This window comes from Protomyctophum bolini (assembly GCF_963924005.1).
Source record: "Protomyctophum bolini genome assembly, chromosome: 12".
Lineage (NCBI taxonomy): Eukaryota > Metazoa > Chordata > Actinopteri > Myctophiformes > Myctophidae > Protomyctophum > Protomyctophum bolini.
In genome coordinates, this window is record NC_137873.1 from 25,452,869 (window position 1) to 25,472,652 (window position 19,784).

A 19,784-nucleotide genomic window follows, 5' to 3' on the forward strand; every position below is an offset into this window, starting at 1 on the left:
CATAGATTTTAGTGTAATAATAAGACAATAAAGAGGCCACGTCATTTGTTTACACCTTTAAAATCACAGTAATGATTTCACACAACCCAACAGCTGTGGGTAGAATACATGTAACACCTCTAAAGCAATTCATCAGAACAGGGATGTTTGCAGATAAGTTCTGCAGTCAAGTGGCTCAAACAGTCTACAAGAAGTCTGCACACAGCCAACTGCCATGGTGCATTACCAGCGAGTCTCTCCAGAGCACAGAATATAAAGCTTTTGATTCACTTACACCTGTCAGTTTTTACATGACCCACACCCTCCCGCCCATCATCACGCCCACATAATTTAAAATAAAATGCTCGCTGGAAATGCAGAAGCAGGTGGCTTGAAACCCAGTTTAGCTTAGCTTACATTACATTCTGTAGCCCTCGAATTCTCCACAATGACATTTATTTCAGACAAATTATGCAGTGGTGCCGCTTTACTGAAAAAAAAAGCATCATAGCAAATATGATTACAAGAGGGAAAAACAATCTTCAGAGTACTGGTGTTGATAGAAACCATGTGCTTCCAAGCTCTATAAAGACATTACTGATACTCTAAGTGCAAGATATGTCCACAGTCCTACCAATCGTTCTCACCTAGATAGAAACGACCACTTCTCAAAAATACAATATCTACTTCAGGCAAAAGCCATGCTGCATATAACCTGCAGCGCCTTATCATTTGAGATAATGGCCAAGTTCATAGCAGAGGAATACTTAAACTCCAAGTAACTTTCTCATACACACACACACACACACACACACACACACACACACACACACACACACACACACACACACACACACACACACACACACACACACACACACACACACACACACACACACACACACGCGCACACACTCAAACAAATATGTCCTTAAAAAATGAAAAAACATTTGTTTAGTGGTCCTAAAACGACTAGCAGTATAGTCTGTAATGTATGACCTAAAAGGACCAGCCTAGAGATACACATCATTGGGCCCCGGATGCCCTGAAAACACCGGATAACATGTGCATCGGGGGAGGAATGGCCAACTAAACCACTGGTCCACGGAGAAAGAGCCAAGCTAGCAACAGAAAATGGGGAGAGAGGGAGAGAGAGGCATCACTTTCACTGCACAACAAGCAGAAAAATACCAAGCTTTAGAAGGAAGTCACTTTGCCCGTTGATCCATCCTGGATGTGTGCTTAGCAAAAAGGGATGGACAGTCAGGACAAGAGCATATACACTTTAGATAAGCACATTTCAAATGGTACGAGTTTCACTTTCACGTCGGCATGTATTACCTGGGAGGGGAAACTATGTACCCAGTTCAAAAGGCTTGTCTGCTCTTTCTAGCCGATGCCTGAGAATATCTATTTTAAAAAAACAACTTTGCTAAGACTGGTAAGACCAGCAGCAGCACTACTGCTGTCAAATAAAAAATAAACCATTTATGTTGTTCTTCAAATGACTAAATTATTAATTAATCATCTGAACAGTTTTACACTTATATTTACATAATGCATGTTACACCATGCCCAATTGCACAGACATGGATAGATGTGTACAAGAATGTAGATGTCATCTACCCATTTTCTCATTAAACCTTTCATTACATTAAACAATTCCATGCCACACTAAACTTGAGTTCCCTCAGCGAGGCAAACTGTCTGCATACAACTCTAGTCTGTATTGCAATTGCCTCTGTTACTGACCAATGTGGCGGGGCAGATGGGCTATATCCTGGGAGGCGAGGAGCTGGAGTTCTACATGAGGAAGAATAAACGGATGTGAAAAGGTCTGTTCTCATAGAAAATACAGGCCACGAAGAGGTGAAATAATTTAGTGCAGGTTGTGGACTTATGCCTGTCACTTTCCTCTCTTCCCTGATGCCGCATTACCTCTAGACCTGGCCTGTGTGGTCACTGGTCAGGCTATTGGATATTTGGGTATTCCATCCATATTCATACACACATATTGCACCAATGGGCAATTGGGCATGGTATACTATCAATATGTAAATATTATTTGTGGTCCAAGAAAACCGTTCAGGTGATGGACACAACCAAATGGTTTCTTTGACATCAGTAATGTTGTTCCTAAGCTCCGTCGCTCCTTGATTACAAAATATTATTTGAGTTTAAATAACCCAAAATGAAGAAGAAAAGACTACGATGGCTCATAATACTGACGTTGAAGCCATGAGAAAAAGTGAGCAGGGAAGTTCCAGGGGGTGATGACAGCACACGTCAACCTAAAGCCTGATTTATACCTCGTCATATGGTGGTGGCCCATGCAGATTTCTCTTTTTTTTAATGCTGGACACCATCATACAGTACGACGGAGCATAGATTAGGCATTTTGCAGAAATGCATATATTCAAGCAGCACAACAAAAATAAAATGTATGCATAATCTCTGGAAAAACAATATATAACCAAACACTGTATGAAAACATCCCTGCTATCATGTCTCTAAATACAAAACTACCAATAATTTTCTTCAGTGTAACAAGAGAAGTCCTTTTCCCACCTTTTTGTTTTTTGTCTTTTTGTACTTTTAAAACGGGTAAAATTTCAGTCCTGGCGGTGTGGGTAGTATGGGATTGGGATGACAGTCTTTCATTGTTAAAATCTTTTTTTCCTCCTTTGTTTTCTTATATACTTGAAGATGTGGAAAGCATGCAAGCCTCGTAGAGGAGGGGCCCGGAAGGGCTGATGGGGTGGTGGGCCTGTGGCATCAGAGACCTCAGGCCAGGGCCGGGAAGGCCTCTGGGTCATCCACATTGGGGACAGACACTCCACTTGGCTGGAGAGAGCACACAAGAGAGAGACACAAAAGGAGACGGACAGAGTCAGTACATGAGACGGGTAGATTTCCAAAAGCATATGCCCTTTCCCGTGTGCCAATCCATGCCACTGACATTGTAATCACTAATGCAATTGTTATTTGTGTGTGGTTTTCCTTAGGGGTGGGTGATATCGTGATAAATATCGTTGAGACAATACAATGTCTCCACGATATGCTGTTTCAGAGATATCGTACATATCGTGATTCAGTGATTGCAAAGTCTATGATTTGCAGTTCTGTACATCTGTAAAACGATGGTTTCGTTCGCCAAAGATTTTGGTCTAAATGGTCCGTTATTACTTTTAGTTTTTGTTACCTTGTAGGTGGTTGTACTGTTAAGTAAGTAACTTGAAAAAATAACCATAAAAATCGCATGAAGAAAATATTGTGATAATATTGTGTATCTTGATACTGCTTGAAAAATATTGTGATAACATGTTCATATCGCCCACCCCTTGTTTCTCTCCATAATCACCGCCGGCAATAGCATTTTAACTACATAATTAATACAGACTTTATTCACTTAATAGTACACAAGGCATTTAGCAGGACTTATCCGGAGCTACTTAGAAAGTTATCTACAAGACTAGGAATGCTAATTTAAAAATGTCTTCATGACCGATAACTGACCCTCATTAACAGTTAATTGACTTTTAACCGACAAGATTAAAACCGTTTAGAATGGACAAATGTCTGTGACTCACTCAGGGTCCCAAATTAACACCCGGCCAAGACTGCATCTGAACAGAGCTTACGTTCTTAACCTCATCTGTCATTTTCCAATTATCATGAAACGGTCGTGCATTATAGCTTACAACTCATCTTTGCATTATGGTTCATTCAAAAGGCTCAATAGGTGATAGAGGCCTGACTAAAAATACTGATGCAATCACAATTCATCAACCAAAACCGAAGCAACAGGGATGCTGACAGGGATGCTTAAATCTTGGCCAATATCCGATTATTGCACGGTTAAATCCACCTAACTGACTGGTTTATTTTTACTCAACTTGTTTGACAATAATAATTTGGTACTGTATTCCTTTGCAGTAAGAGTCACTGCAGGTGGGTTTTCTTCTAGCCAACATCTTTTGTGATTATTGAAACTATGTTCATAGATGGCATGCATGGCTGCCGTCACTACCTTTTCGGAGCGTCGTCCTCCCTCTCCTCCTCCCCTTTCTCCACCTCCTCCTCCTCCTCCTCCTCCTCCCCCACGTGGCGGCCTGTTGCCTCCCCCGCCGCGGCCTCCTCTGCCTCCGCGGGCTCCCCCGCGACCACGCCCGGGGCGGCCAAGGTCTCCGAAGTTGATCTCCAGCTGAGATGTGATGTCGTTGGCCGGCTTGCGGAAATGGTGCTCTGCGGCTTCATCTGCGGTACCCTAAAGAGATGATAAAACGTTAGTTGCGGAGGTCCCTTTTTAAAATCTCCTGAAAAGTAATAGTTCTAAATATGCACGGTTGGTTTCTGTACAACAATATGTTAAGTATTTTAGGTTTAAAGGAGTGGCCTCCTTTACCACCACATTATCTAAAGCTTTCAACAAAGATCCCAAAAGTGGGGTTTTGTGTGGTTAGAAGATAAACCTGAGAATGTACACACACCTTGTGGTAGAGAGAGTGTGATTCTTCTGTCTCTGACGAGTCAATCAACGCACCAACAGGTCTCTGAAATTTACAAAAGGACAAGACTGAAATGAGGTACCCTCCCTCTTTCAGTTTTGTGACGCGTACGCACGCACACTCTTCTAGCAGCATGCATCATAGTAGGAGCCATGCAGTGAAAAAAAGTACTCAGCCAGACATTCAACCTAGCTTTTTCACAGTCTTGCAAAACACATCCAGTGTTAAAACTACAAATGTGGGGCGCCCGCTGGCCAAGTGGTCCAGGCGCATGCCACATATAGGCTTTGGCCTGACAGCGCGTTGCGTGTCCGAGTCCCATTCATGACAACCTTTGCTGCATGTCTCTCTCTCTCTCTCTCTTTCCTGTCTATCTTCACTTGATACTATCAATAAAGGCAGAAAAGCCAAAAACGAATCTTTACAAAAAAAAACAAATGTTAAATTTCCTTACATCTTCGCTCTTGGACTTGTGCAGGACGTAGCCCTTCTTCCACTGGCTGTCAGCTCCTTCGTTAGGCTTGCGAATGTTGAACTCCACCTTGGCACGCTCCTTGCCCTGCACAGCCTTCCACTCATCCAGAGTCATCTCTTTGGGGCCTTCCTCCTTAACTTCTTCAACCTCATTCTCCCTGGAGAAAAGATGTCAGACACATGACTGAAGGTCAAATGCTCAACTTCGTGTTCAGAGGACTATTGGCTCATATTGTGAAGATATTGTCGGTTTGGAGAGGAGCCCTTGTCTGTGACTAGGTCAGGAAGTGTCCTGATGATGGTTGCCATCCTCTCGATGTACACTTTTTTGCGCCTGCAAAGCTACTTGGTAAACTTTAGACAAAACATAAAGAATATATTGACCATTTAAGTGCTTGTTACCATGTTACTCATCGTGGGTTTGGATCTGTTAATCTGTCATTTTGATTCTCTCCGATTTTGAGAAATTGAGGCCATATTAATTATTCCTTTTTTCCATGTACTTTTTTTTGTGCATGCTGAGATATCTTTCATATATTTCTGTGCAATAGTTTGTTTATTGACCTTGTGATACGAAATTTGATACACGTACATGTACGGTACATATATATACACTCAAGAATACATTCCAAAAACATAAGAGTTGGACAGGCATCCGAACAGTTCAGTATGTATGACACAGGGAGATAAAAGGCTTTCTGAAGTGAGTCCTAAGGTACGGAATTACCATACATTTCAGTTTGACCGATTATCCCAACACACTAATTAGGGGTAACATGGTTTACTTACTTGTTCTCAGAGTCAGCAGGTGGGCGTTCCTCTCCTTCCGGAGTGGCTTCAGGAGCAGCAGTCTGTTCAGCCTCACTGTCAACACAAGAACCCAACACTCAATAAGACTGGTTCGCGCCCAAAATGGGTTAAACATTGTCATAGCACGGGAACCTGCCAAGCATCTGGCAATACAGTACAATAAGTTAGTACTCACTACACATTAGTGATGTGCGGGTCAGGTTTTTTTTCATAACCCACCTACGCGCCCCGCAAAATGATAAAAATATATAAATCAACAACAGGGGTGGGCGATATGGGAAAAAAATATCACAATTCTTTTTCCAGCCACATCACGATAAACGATATTATCACAATATTCTTTTGCGCGTTTATGGTTATTTTCAAGTTACTCAACAGTACAACGTAACAAAAAAACAAATCGTTTAGTAGACCCTCCAGAAAACGCGGGGCAAAAATCCTTGATTATGCGATGGAATATGCAGGTTTGTATGTGTATTTATGCGGCAAAATTGTGGGAATTTGCTAAAGTCGCGAGAAAATGCAAAATATGATATATAATCACTTTAAAAAGTGATTAACCTACACCCCATGTTATTGGTTCTCAAAGTCCAGGGATCCCAAGCAGTCCTTGATGGGGTTCCAGGGGGTCCCCAGCTAAATGTATGAATATCAAATATCAGATTTTTCAGCATTTCATTCATAATGTTCCATTGTCACCTACCGGTACTCACGTTTAACAGACTATCTTTTTAAACATTCCGACCATCACACAGCACATCATTTCTAGTAAAGCAATACAGAGCTCTCCACACCTTTTGAATTCTGCGTTCATGTTTATTTTATTTTTACAGTGAGATCTATCCAGACTCTTTTGGCATTAGGCCACCATCACGATCATTCGTCTGCCACTGGTGAAACATGTCTCCAACGCCATGGTCAACGTCACTGTACACTGAACATCTCAACCCCTAGCTATGAATGGTCCAAGCACAGTATTGGACTCCTGCCCCTTGGGGTCATGATTCAATAGGTTTTTTTTCTTTCCTTTATTTACCCAGGGTAGTAGCTGAGCACAAGTGCTCATTTTCAGCAACGCCCTGCACGCGCGCGCGCACACACACACACACACACACACACACACACACACACACACACACACACACACACACACACACACACACACACACACACACACACACACACACACACACACACACACACACACACACACACACACACACACACACACACACACACACACACACACACACACACACACACACACACACACACACACACACCAATTCTTGCTGCATTATGGAGATACTCCATCCTTGGACAACAAGGATAAAAGTGTGTTTTGCTAGACCAGCTGGGGCAGCCACTTAACATCATCTTGGCATACGTTAGTCTCCAAATAGCATGTAGATGAAGTCTGTGACTTGCTGTTTGAGGACTCACCTCGTTTCATCCTTTGCATTGCCCCAATTGTGAGAGCCACTTCCAGCCCGCTTCTCATCATTTTTCTGACTGAGGGGACAAATAGAGCGACTGCTGAGCATTAACGGGCAAGAGGAACATTAATCCTATACTATGCACAATGATCTTCAAACTAAGACCCTCTGATGTACAGTAAGCCATATCCCACAACATAGCACAATTTAGAACTTAGTCTAAGCTTCTCAGAAAACTTATGACTGGGTGAGGTCATTCAGGGGTCAACTTATAGACTATTAATAACTGTCTTTAGAAAACATGGCAGTAGACAGTAACAACTTTATCTGACTGTAGTTCTACTTTCTGGTTCAGAACCATGAGCCATAGTGTAAAATACCAAGTTCATTTGGGTTTTAAAATCAACCACAAACATCCTATTAATTTTATTTAGTAGTTTCCAAATGTAGAAACTACATTTTTCTACATTTCCCCTGACAAGACTTTAAACATTGTGAATTGAACATGGCAGAATGCCTGCCAGACCATGCTCGAGCAGACAATGATACGTTTTGACGGAATCACAAATAAATCTCACTAAGCCTTATACTACTTTGTTGTACAACGAACAGCAAACATAGCCATCGCCAAGCTCAAAAGGGTTGCTATAATGACATGCCCATCAGTGTGAAAGCTTTGGGAAGTAGGCGGTCACAAGTCAAACATCTAGCAGATTTTTCCATGTATGAATATTACTAATTTATTTCAGGGAAGACTCACGTTTTGTCATTGCCACTGTGTCTGTCAAAGTCTCGTTTGCCACGGGAGTCGAAGCCGCCCTCTCCTCGGCCCATGCCACGCCCCCTTCCACCGCGCCCACCCCTGCCACCACCACGCCCTCTTGGGGGCCTGTCTCCAGAAGGCCTGAAGGAAACAAAACACACATGTAAATATGAGCAGATTAGGGAAGTGATGAGAGGTACAGTTACAGTCAATGTTCCAGCATACTGTGTACAGTGAGTGCAGTGCCCGGCCTTGAGTCGGTGTCATATACCGTTGTCCAGAAACACCACGTCAGGCTCTGCCAGTGGACCTAATGAGCCCAAGTCTCCCCACCTGTGCAATTTCCAGCCTCTGCCTCAGCCAATTGATTGCCATATACAGTATGGGCACAAAAGGGACACAGATAGTTAAAACAGGTGCTATGACAAGTAGACAACCAGTATTATTAGGTTCCCAAGTTGCATCGTTCTCAAGTAGGCCGGTGGCCAACAGGCACGTACAGGTCTAGTGTATATATAATGTGTGCATCTGGTTTATTATTGTGTACACTCTCAGAGTTAATTAACACTGAGGATTTCACCATGTTAACAGTTTCAGAGTTCTCCGTCCGGGTACTTACGGTCTGATGCCCGAGACGGTGATTGATTAAAACGACGGAGATTAATGATATCAAAACCGGTCACATCGCTCCACAGCCTAGGAGCAATCCTCAATGTTGCGCAATGTTCCCCCCGTTTAGTCGACGACAACGAAAATCTTAAAACGTTAATAACTCGTGATCTAAATCATCCCGTCTAATTCTAAAAGAAGGTTATGTGTTAGAGGGGCTGTTGTTACCTCCCGTTGTTTTGGCTACATTTAGCTGCTACAGCCACATCCGGGAGAACATCCAATCCGTCAGTAAAAGTGCTCCGTATTTATAAATCGCTGGGCACATTTTATTAATGGATTAAATAACCCCTGGAAATTAAGGTGTTAATTGGGGTCCCAGAGATGGAAAAAATTAATATACCTTAGAGCAGTTGTGTGGAAATAATTAAAAAAAATGTCCCCCTATTCTGTGTTTCCTAGAAAAAAACATTAACATGGTGAATCACATCTTGATGATGTCATAAAGATGTGATTCACCATGTTAATGATTTTTTTGTTAATAATTTTTCTGGGAAACACAGAAAAATCACCTAAGGTATATTAATGACATAGTAAAATGTTGAAAATGAGTGGTATTCCCCTTTAAGGGAGGACAAAACGTTCACGAGAGTCCTTGCGAAGCACCGCGGAAGCATGAGCGTGCGTCACAGAGCTCATGTTCGGGTCTGATAAGTCCCGGGAAATGATGCGCTGTGCCTGTGATTGGCCAGGAGTGGCAGCATGACGTAACCGAACGTGCCTTCCACACTTCCGGCGTACTTCCTCCCCCAGTGTAAATTCTTCCGCCTCTCCTTCAACACACATCGCTCCAACGAACAGCAGCGGCCAATGAGGCATCTATTTTTTTTAATATCTATGGGGCAGACGATGAAGATAGACATGCTTTGGTTACAGTCAACTAAAAGATTAAGTTAATGTCCAGCTTCATAAAGCAGTTATTTTTTGTTCCTGCCTGGAGTCCAGTAATTTAAACCGATCTTTCCCAGCTGTGCTCATGTAAGAAAACTATGTTCTTTCCTCCGTCTTTTTCAGTCACTTAGCTTAGTGTTTCTTTTCGTACAGCCTCACTGGTGCACGTTGGACAAAACATGGACTAACGTTAAAGTAAAACCGCACTTTCAACCTGCCAGTGCAGTCGCTGATATAGTACATTTTGGTGATGGAAAACATTTGTGATTCTCGTTTTGCAGCAACTGATGGTCGAATACACAGTAGCAGCATGGTCTCTACTGTTTGCTATGGGCGTGTGTAATGCGTAGGAGAATGCAAAGCGGGGGTAGGTTCTGGCGGTGTAGCCAATAGCCAGACAGTGTAACACTAAATAATCAAACCAGGCGACAAGTAAAATACACAAATCTATCTGCGCTAGATATTCCGGGCATGTGCGCGTCCACGCACTCTACAGGGAACATTGGTACAGTATATACAAAAATCTGTATTCTGTCATCTGTAGTAGCACTAGTAGCAGTTTTCTATTATGGTACTGGCTCAACTTGACCTGGTACTTTTTTGGTATCACCTCTGTCGAGGTTCCAACTTCCAAGCCAACTGAGGTGACACCGAACATTTCTGAAAACGGTCATCAACATAATTGCATCCGACGGACCTATACTGCATGGAAGTTCACAAATACATTTAAAATATTAAACTAGCCTTTGTATATGCGAAATGAATCAATCATTAAACAACTGCATGACCTATTTCTGACCTAAAATTTTATCAAAAAGCATTTTTGTTGGACTGTACAGGTGAAATAATTGCAGGGGTAGGTTGCCATTTGCAGAGGTAGACCAGTCAATCTAAGCTAAAAAGGTGTGTGACCTAAAATAAATTGCAATAGTAATCATTCAAGGTTTTTTTAGAACCATGATCCACAAATTATTTAATTGACAATTTAATATGTTATAATATAAAACAATAATATGTTATTTGGATGACCCTAAGGATCATAAAAAACCTTTAATGATTACTATTGCAATTTCTTTTGGTTCAAACCTTAGATTAACTGGCCTAATTTTGTCAACAAGTTACACTGAAGGTTAACATCTGCAAACCAACTAAGTGGTACCAAAAACGAGTAGAGTGGGAGCCAGTACCATGCAGTGGAAAAGTGCAATTAGTGCATCTTTCCTTGCGGTCTCTAAATTGGCTGCATTTACACTCTTTATGCCAAGGAGAGCTATTCGGTTTCCAGCAGCTGCAGTTTGCGGTTAATGTTAAATACTGGGGCAAATGATCATGGATCATGGATCAGGTAGGAATCGTTACCCCCCAAAAAACATTAAGCTCTGCCTGCACCTCTGCATTGATCTTAGGATCACAGCAGACTGCCTGAGGATTTCGATTTCAGGACGCTGAAATCCACATCTCATCAGTAAACACAGCAACTCACTTGTCTGCAGAGAATTCTCCTCCCTCAGGCTTGTCCTCGGAGGGCTTGTCGAATCGCCGCTCGCGAGGGGGTCTCCGATCAGGCCTCCTGTCTCCAGTTCGCCCCTCTCCCTGTCCTCCCTGGTACTGGGAGCCAGGCTGGCCCTGTTGGTCTGGTCTACGGCCGACCCGCCGGATACCTACCGCAAAAAAGGTCATCATGAATGAACCATTTACACTTACAGTATTCATCATCGGAGGAACAACAGGAAATGTCAGTTTAGTGGTATTAACCACTTATGCCCTATATACTTCCGTTGAATGAGAAAAGCGGAAAATAGACAGACAACACGCTTACTACACACCACGTTCTGAGCAGCTTGTGTATCAGCTATTTGACAATTTCACAATCTCCTATGCAATGCCTCAAATGGGGCGGCAAGTGATAAGTGGTTAGTAGTTAGTGGCTGCACGATTCTGGTTCAAATTCTCTATTTTTGCAGTTTTTTTTGTTTGTAGTTGCTGAACATTACTACATAAAAAAGGTGGCACCTGGAGCCATCTGCTGTGGCTTTAAACGGACAACATCAAAGTGCTTGACTTAAACTTCTCTTAAAGTCTCTCTCTTGTAGCAAAAACACAAGAGTAACTAAAATGAACTAGTTCTGCACGATTACATTTAGAAATGAGATCGCATAGGTGTCTGTCTTTTTTCGATTAATTGTGCAGCACTATTGTGAATTTTGCCAAACCTCATAGCGTGTGATGCATTTTTGGTAGAAATTAATGCATTGACGTGCCATGCCACTCTAGAAAAGGGAAATCCAGTGGACTCAACATAGAGTGCTACCTTTCCTTTCAGCAGTTCTAGGCTAGTACAACAATAGCAGCCAAAAAGAAACAATACAAAGCATGCACAACTGAGCTACTTTGAAGCGCCGAGCACTAGCAGTGGGCCCCTCTCATCATTCAGCTGTTTGTTGACGCTGAGAACTGTGCAACATGCATGTATTTCATCCATAGTGCCATACCCAACCCAACAGCAACGAGTCAAACGTGAAACCTACCAGGTTTAGTTTTGTGTCCATCCAGCATCACCGGGGATGCTACAAGAACAGCCACCTGCGTGGCAAGTGCATGGATGCTGCTGCTCCAGCAGCATCATCACCACCAATAACATCACACAGGCAGACAAGGCAGTAAACCAACCTAGCTGATGGAAACTTCTTCTGCGACACAGCCTCCCCACTTTGCACAAGGCTATAGACTGGGCGCTGAGTGTCTATTTACTGGACTGGATATCACATCCTTCATGCATAATTCATGCCATGGTTTAGTTTGTCCTCTAATTTATAACAACAAGACAGGTTCCATGTTGACCTCATGCATTGCAGACACCAAATCTGGGGCTAGCATCTAGCTCAGAGATACACATGACAGCTCGCAACAAACCAAAATAAACAGGCGTATAGAAGGAAAAGCCGAAGAGGCTGAGGCGCAAGGTTACCTTCTTTCTTCAGGGGTACCGGAGGCTGAGACTCTTCCTTCTTGTCCACCGGCTGGCTCTTCCTGTCCTTCTGTGACTCTTTCTTCGGCTGCTTGGCGGCTTGTGCAGCGGTCTTGGCGGACCCAGAGGCGGCCGCCTCCTTCTTCTTGTTTTCGGCCGCCTTTAGGATCTCGAACGGGTCCGATTCGTCGTCCAATAGCTGGTCGAACCGGTTGGTCACGACGCAGCCAAAGCCTTCTTGCAGGTGTCCGGGCATGATGGCGCCCCTTCAACGGGATTCACCTCCGATTCTACGAGGCTTGATGCGAACTGCTCGCTAGACGGTGCCACAAGATGGCTGGGAGAGCTGCCCCTTCTCTTCCGGCGAGAGCAATATCCGGGACTGTGTGTGTGTGTGTGTGTGTGTGTGTGTGTGTGTGTGTGTGTGTGTGTCGCTGTGCGTGTGCGCGTGTATAGGGGACGTGCCATTATTATGCAGCCATACACAAATGCTGTCAGCAATGTTTTTATTTACAATTAGGCTATTACTAGCTCTGCTCCATAGCTCTAGTCTAATGCGGCAGCAAGAGCAGTAAGGATATAGACCACAGCTAGGCTATTACTGTCTATTACTGTCTCTATTACATGTCCACAGAGATCAGAGGTTCTCAACCACTGGTACCACTGGTGGTACTTAAGGCCGAGCCCCTCTCTAGTGGTACACAGACTAGTCGCCCCAAAAAAGGAGAAAAAAAGACAAGTGGAATGAAATATTTCTATTACTACAGGTAGTTCTTCTGACCAAGCAATTGGTTGAAATAGCTGGGCTATCCAGTGTTGAAATGAGCATGACAGCACACCTAGCTGTTAATAGAAGATTTGAGAATGGATTAATCACATTAGAAATATCATCAGTTGTGTGCTGATTAGTGATTAGACAGAGTGTTGTCAGAATAAAAAGGCAGGTATTTACTTGGTGTTATAATTAGTCCGTGTACAGTACATCTTAGTCTGTGTATTGGAACTTGAGATACAGTGTACTTGATATGTATTGTGTACTGCCTGTACTGTAGCATACTTTATGGATAGGCTACGAGAGACATCTCAGCGCCAGCAAGGTCAGCCTTGCTGCTGCATTAGTCATTATCATGTCACATTTCTTATTGTCACGTCATTATGATCCAGCACTATATATGTTTCCTGTTGTGTAAAAAACTGTGTGAACGTAGCGTGATACTGTCTCGTGTTATTGTTCTCCCGGGCCCGCCGCGCCGCCTCAGTCGCCGTACCAAAGGAATACTTCAACCGGATTATCACACACCACCCAGCCTGCACACACTAGGCCTACCTGTCTGTCAGAACTAGAAGAGGGTCCAGTTTAGAGATCACAACACTTGGAGTGCCAAATATTTTCTGAAGTGGTACTTCAGTATAAAAAGGTTGGGAACCAATGCACTAGATAACATGACTTTTAAAACCATGTCATGTCATGATCCCCATAAATGTTTCCCAGTTTCAAGTGACTGCGTCTAGTGAGCGGGACCCTGATCCTGATTGATGATTATTATTCTTTAGTTTTAATTAAATTGTCTACATTTCATAATTGCACATAATCACTCTGTCTGGGAAAACAGCCAATGTAATAATAAATTAATGAAAGTAATGAAAGTAAATGCAGCTAAATCATATAAACAAATTGAAAGTTTTGATATACAATTCATTCCAAATTGACTAAAAATATTTATATTTTATGTCAAGTTACTGCTCAGGAGATGCACTAGAAGACTAGATAAATATCTATTATTAAGATATATTTTGTCAAAGAATATGAGTGTAATGAGTGCATACTGCATTATGTACTGCATGTGTGCATGCAGTTTGTCCACTAAGCTGATCCTACAGACTTGCATATCAGAAGCTTAAGTGGGATTTGTCCGTTTATAAAAAGCAACAAATGGAAGCGTGTGGGCAGGGCTGGCAGGGGCACACTGAGGAACAGCTGGTGGTAACAGATCTGACAAGTGTGTCCACTAGAATCAACGCACAGCACTGCATAAAGGCATACAGCTGCCACCACTGCAATTTAGACATCACTTCACATTATTTGTGAAGGCTGTGTTTTGCATTTCTTGGTGTCTTTTGCCAATCTTTAAAAGAAAAAGAAAACGTCTGTGGGAGGCTCCATTGTCAACTGTATTCCGGTGGACCTTCCCTTCTCGCTTGCTTCTCTTTAGTTGTGCTATTGTGGGAGTCGAACATATGTTGGTCACACCATAGCCATGCATACATGGCCATACATTTTCTCTTCTTTCCTAGTAGAGAAAATTAAAACTTCTGGGATCTCAGATTAGGCCATACATGACTAATGTGAAAAGTAATTTATCGAGCTTAGGCCTCCCCTGATACTGCCCTGTTTTCAGACTCTAGTAACAAAAGATATGTGACATACTAAAGCTGGAGCATCTTGTTTAAGAGATCTGTTTCAAATGAAGTCGGACTTGGTATTGTGTTCCACTAATGTAATTTTGTACAACTCCCTCCTGGATAATTTGAAACCTATATCATTCATACACACTGCTTTAACATACAGACCATCATAGCCTTTTTTGTTCTCATTTATTGAGGCCACTGCAGCCATTCATCTCAGCCCATTGTACATGTATGAGGTGAGATGACAGTCACAGAGGGATATGTAGGTGGAGGGAAGCTAATAGTGTAGGTGTAGATCTCAGCTACCACATCATCAACAAACATTGCTAATTAACGCTGGTAAAATGACCCAAGGCAACCTGCTGTGAGTGAAATATGATACAGATATCTCTCCATGCACGCATGCATGCATGCATGCATGCACGCACGCACGCACAGTCTTGCAGGGCAGACACTCAAACCACAAGGCCCTGGAGCTGGTCTCAAGTACAAGGGGGTCAAGGCATTGGCAGAGGCAAATTACATTTGAGTACAATTTTAAAGAGCTAAGAAAATATATAAAGTAAGAATATGTTGAAATGAAGCAGAAAATCAAGAGCATATACTCTGTGTGCAGACTACAGAATGGGGCTTGAAGCACAGTGTATTCTCCATATTGATTGTGGAGAGAAGAGTGTGTGCTCCTCTGGGCTATGTGGGAAAACAAGACACAAAACATTATTGGCACAAAAAAACATTAAGAACATTAAAGCTGCACTATGTAACTATGTATTGTATGTTTCCTACGCAAGTGCTGAAATGTTAACCATTGAGCTAAGAGTCTGCCTGCTTGCTCAGAGGATAAATCGAATGTTGACCATCAGGTCAAAAAATCGTAAGCCACCCTTGCACATGCTTTCTGGTTTTGTCCATCAATATTTAAAACCTTTTCAGCAATATTAGAAGTGCCCATAGAACCCTCTGACACTATTGCAGTGTTTGGAGTTGTTTCACAAGATGTCTGTCTTAGTCGGCAAGAAAATAATATGATATAGCCTTTTCGTCCCTTTTGGCTATGTGACTGATAGTGAGAGAAAGATTCCCACCAACCTTTAGATCATGGGTTGAAATTCTACACCATCTGGCAACCTTTTAACATTTTGTGTACAATTGGAACCAAATGGCATTGATTGGAACCCCCTCAATGAATCATGAAGGTCCCTGGACCACACGTTGGCCCCTTTTTTTTAATATCCCACGATTTTGTAACCCATTTTTCACCCCTGTGTCAATCATCTAATGTGATCCTGGGCTCTACACACCCTCCACCAACCTAGTCCCCATATATGGGGGACATGGGGAGAGCAACGGACTTGAACTCATGCTTCCTTCATGCGTTGGCCCCTTTTCCACCGGGGTTGAACCACTTTGGTTATTTTTTCCCTGCCTAATTTTGAACCAGTTCAGAGTGTTTACATTGAAAATGAAGCTGTGGAACAAAGAAAAGGCTGCCGGTTCCGTAAAGGCACCAGGTTCCAAGAATATAGAACGGAATCAAATCTAGAACCAAAGTTATTTTGGTGGAAAAGGGGCCTTTGAGACCAACTGGTGTAGCAGAGTTTTTCCAGTGAGCCTGAATGCACAATATCAACACTCTGACTCTGTTTGACCAGAATGGAACAGACTAGAGCCTTCATTAGTAGTATGCCACCAATGTGGAATGCCCTTCCATTAAGATATGCAAATCCTTTGACTCCTTCAAAACCGCTCTCAAAGAGCACCTGCAATTTGAAACTGGCCCCCGTACAATCTGAATCCCCCTCGTCCCCTTTCCCCCTTACTGTATGTTTCCTTTCCCTTTTTACCTCCTTACATGATTTCCTGTTTTTGAGGGGCGCTAGCCCCTCCTATACACAGGTTTAATGTTTGTTTTACATCACCTAATCTCTCTGTGAGTTAGACTTTAATATACTAGCACGCCTCACTTCACACAGGTGTGAACTTTTTATATAGAAGTTTCAAGTGTATTTGTACATCTCTAAATGTTCTGATGAATTGAAAATGTGTTGTGAAAAAGTGTAATGCTTGCAGTGTGTCATCCACAGTAACAGTCTTAGTTTGTATTGAGTTGTGCTTTCATGTGAAATGTACCCATTCTGCAAACTGTTCATAAATACATCAATCAATCAATCAAACACCTATGATGAGTAAGGAGGCCCAATTTCTATACAATAATATTATATGGCTGCTGTGCTATGCTGCTGAGCATACCAACCAACAAAACTGTGCTATATTGATTGATTGATTGATTTGATTGAAATATTTATTAACAGTTTGCAGAATTACAGTACATTTCAAGCACAACTCAATACAAAGACTGTTAACTGTGAGTGGACGACCCAATAAAGCATTACACTTGTTTACAAGAGGGTCCACCTTGTTCAAATCATCTCAACATTTAGAGACGTACAAATAGACACTATATAGCCAAAATATATTCAGGGGGTTCAGATTTTACGGGGGCAAGTTTCGAATTGCAGCCGTCCGTAGGTGCCCTTTGAGCACGGTTTTGAAGGAGTCAAGGGATTTGCATGTCTTAATGACTGTTGGTAGGGCCTTCCACATTTTGGTGGCATAGGAGCGAAAATAATTTAGTCCCTTGTTTGTGCCGAATCTGGGTTGCACATGGTTTGTTTGATAATTGTGTGTGATAATATTGTCACCCACTCTAACCAAGAAGCCATCTGCCTTGCTGAGATTACTATTTGATCCAAAGAGAATGGATTCAGTTTTTCCCAGGTGTAAAGATAGTTTGTTATCAGCGAGCCAGGTGCAGATTCTACCGAGTCATATAGGATGATGACGGTTGGGTTCGGCAAATTTGAAAATAAAACGGTCCATCTGTGACAGTAACATTACATGACACCCCAGGTGACCTCATGGAGCAATACCACCAGAGACCGCTAGATGGCAATATTGACACATTCTGTAACGTTATGACATGACGTTGGAACGTAAACAAAACGACGTGTCAGTGTTACGTTACGTTAGTGTTACGTGCGATATAATAATTCAAGCTAAACGACAGTGTTTATATAAACACGGGCTGTTTGTGTTACACAGTTGTTTTCAGTTATAATGATCCTTATGTTGTCAAATAATGTCAATGCAATGCAGCAGATTATTTACCTGGCTATTTCTGCTGACGTCAGAGCGCCGCGCTCAACACAAATTTTGACGCGTCGCCAAAGGCAACGCTTTTTTGTGTATGCCGAGCGCGGATTGCCATTGGTCGACGCCGGCCGGCCAACAGCTTTAAAACAGCTTGAAGCATGGTTCCAGCTGCTAGAAAGAGAAGAGATCATCATCAGTACACTGAGGACAGAGCATACAGAACAGAACCGAACCAGATATCTGTTTACCTTTGTGTCTTCTTTTGAAGTAAACTGTCTTTCAACTCTCAACACCAACAATGATGCATCCAGCAGAAGCAGCAGGGGACAAGGTCTTGGAAAACGACACAAGACATCTAATCAACAGTTTCCTAACGGACTTCGCAGGTGTGATAGATATACCAAGCAGACATCAAAGCAAAGCTCATTCAACAATGAAACGAGTTGTGGAGGACCTCTTTGAAAAACATCATTACTTCTACAATGTCATGATCAACAGACTCGGGTTGGATGAACGAGAACGAGATGACGTGGGTTTCGTGGGTCAAGTAACGAGGGTCATCTTCAGCGATGGCACCACAAACTGGGGTCGCATTGCCAGCTGTGTGGCCTTCGGAGCAGTTGTGTGTCGACACCTGATCGAGGAGGACAGGGACCCTTCTGTTGTTGGAATGGTGGGCCAGGAAATCTCCACATACCTCCTCAACGACCAACGGGAATGGCTGGTGCAGAACAATGCATGGGATGGTTTTGTGGAGTTCTTTCGGGTATCGGACCCAGAGTCCACGACGAGGAGCGAGCTGCTGATGGCAGTAGCTGGTTTTGCTGGGATCGGGCTGACATTGGGCCTGTTGATCAGGTATATTGGAAGCAATACACTGTTCACTAATTAATTAAATAATTGCCATGAATAAATACGTTTTAGAGCGGTGCTCTGCTGACGTCAGAGCGCCACACGCTTTTCTCCACACATTTTGAAAGCGTTGCCAACGGTATTGGACATTAGTATCGTACCCAGAGTCAACGACGATCGAGGAACGGGGTTTGCTGGGATCTGGATCAGGTCACAGGTGGATGTGTTGGACTCGAGACCACATTTTTTTAAATGCCATGAATAAATACATACAAATGTTAAAAAGTGCAATATGGTGGAAATAGCACTAGCACAATTTTGTCTATGCACTGTAATTGTTCTAAAGTTGTAGGCATGCATGTTCTAGGTCTACATTCCTGCACTGTACATATTTTAGTTTCCTAATAAATCTATGAAAAATGCAAAATGTGTATGTAATTCTTCTAAAGTTGTAGCCAGAGATTCAGAAATTAACTAGAAAAAGTGCCCTTCTGGGCACAGGTCTCCACCAGGAGGATAGGAGAGTGTGTGACGTTTGGCAAAATGTTTAGGAGTAATTTAAACATGTTTGTTTGGGTTTGTGTGTGTGTGTGTGTGTGTGTGTGTGTGTGTGTGTGTGTGTGAGAGAGAGAGAGCAGAGCAACTTGGCCTTTTGTAGCCACCATGAGGCTGATTTGAAAACTGTCAAGTGGCATTTCTTCCTCAACCTATAGTGGGAATAGGCATGCACGGCTCGGGATGCGCAAAATGTTTAGGAGTAATTTAAACATGTTTGCTTGGGTTTGTCGGTCAACCACACCAATGTCCAATGCAACTCACCTTGTTGCAACTGGTGTGGTTTACCTTAGTTAGAACGGTTTGTTGCACGGAGT

At 42.7% G+C, this 19,784-nt stretch overlaps 2 protein-coding genes across 2 annotated transcripts; one reads left to right on the plus strand and one right to left on the minus strand.

The window, feature by feature from the left end:
• Positions 1-43: 43 nt before the first annotated feature.
• On the minus strand, positions 44-12,864 carry serbp1b (SERPINE1 mRNA binding protein 1b). The gene is made up of 9 exons (XM_080778346.1): positions 12,499-12,864; positions 11,014-11,191; positions 7,968-8,111; positions 7,215-7,283; positions 5,751-5,825; positions 4,942-5,119; positions 4,470-4,532; positions 4,010-4,246; positions 44-2,823 (listed from the first exon to the last, which is right to left on the minus strand). Exons 1-9 carry the CDS (start codon positions 12,752-12,754, stop codon positions 2,764-2,766), a joined length of 1,260 nt encoding a protein of 419 aa, XP_080634472.1. The 5' UTR covers positions 12,755-12,864; the 3' UTR covers positions 44-2,763.
• A 5,497-nt stretch (positions 12,865-18,361) lies between these two features.
• On the plus strand, positions 18,362-18,952 carry LOC308326171 (induced myeloid leukemia cell differentiation protein Mcl-1-like; the record flags this gene model as incomplete). The annotated part of the gene is made up of 1 exon (XM_080778977.1): positions 18,362-18,952. The coding sequence occupies one exon, from the start codon at positions 18,362-18,364 to the stop codon at positions 18,950-18,952; it is 591 nt and encodes a 196-aa protein (XP_080635103.1).
• Positions 18,953-19,784: the final 832 nt, after the last annotated feature.

Coding starts and splice junctions, on each gene's coding strand:
- serbp1b (XM_080778346.1), bottom strand. CDS start 12,754: ATGCCCGGACACCTGCAAGAAGGCTTTGGCTGCGTCGTGACCAACCGG. Junction 4,533..4,941: donor ACAAGTCCAAGAGCGAAGAT/GTAAGGAAATTT, acceptor TGTAAATTTCAG/AGACCTGTTGGTGCGTTGAT. Junction 2,824..4,009: donor GAGGACGACGCTCCGAAAAG/GTAGTGACGGCA, acceptor TGCTCTCTCCAG/CCAAGTGGAGTGTCTGTCCC.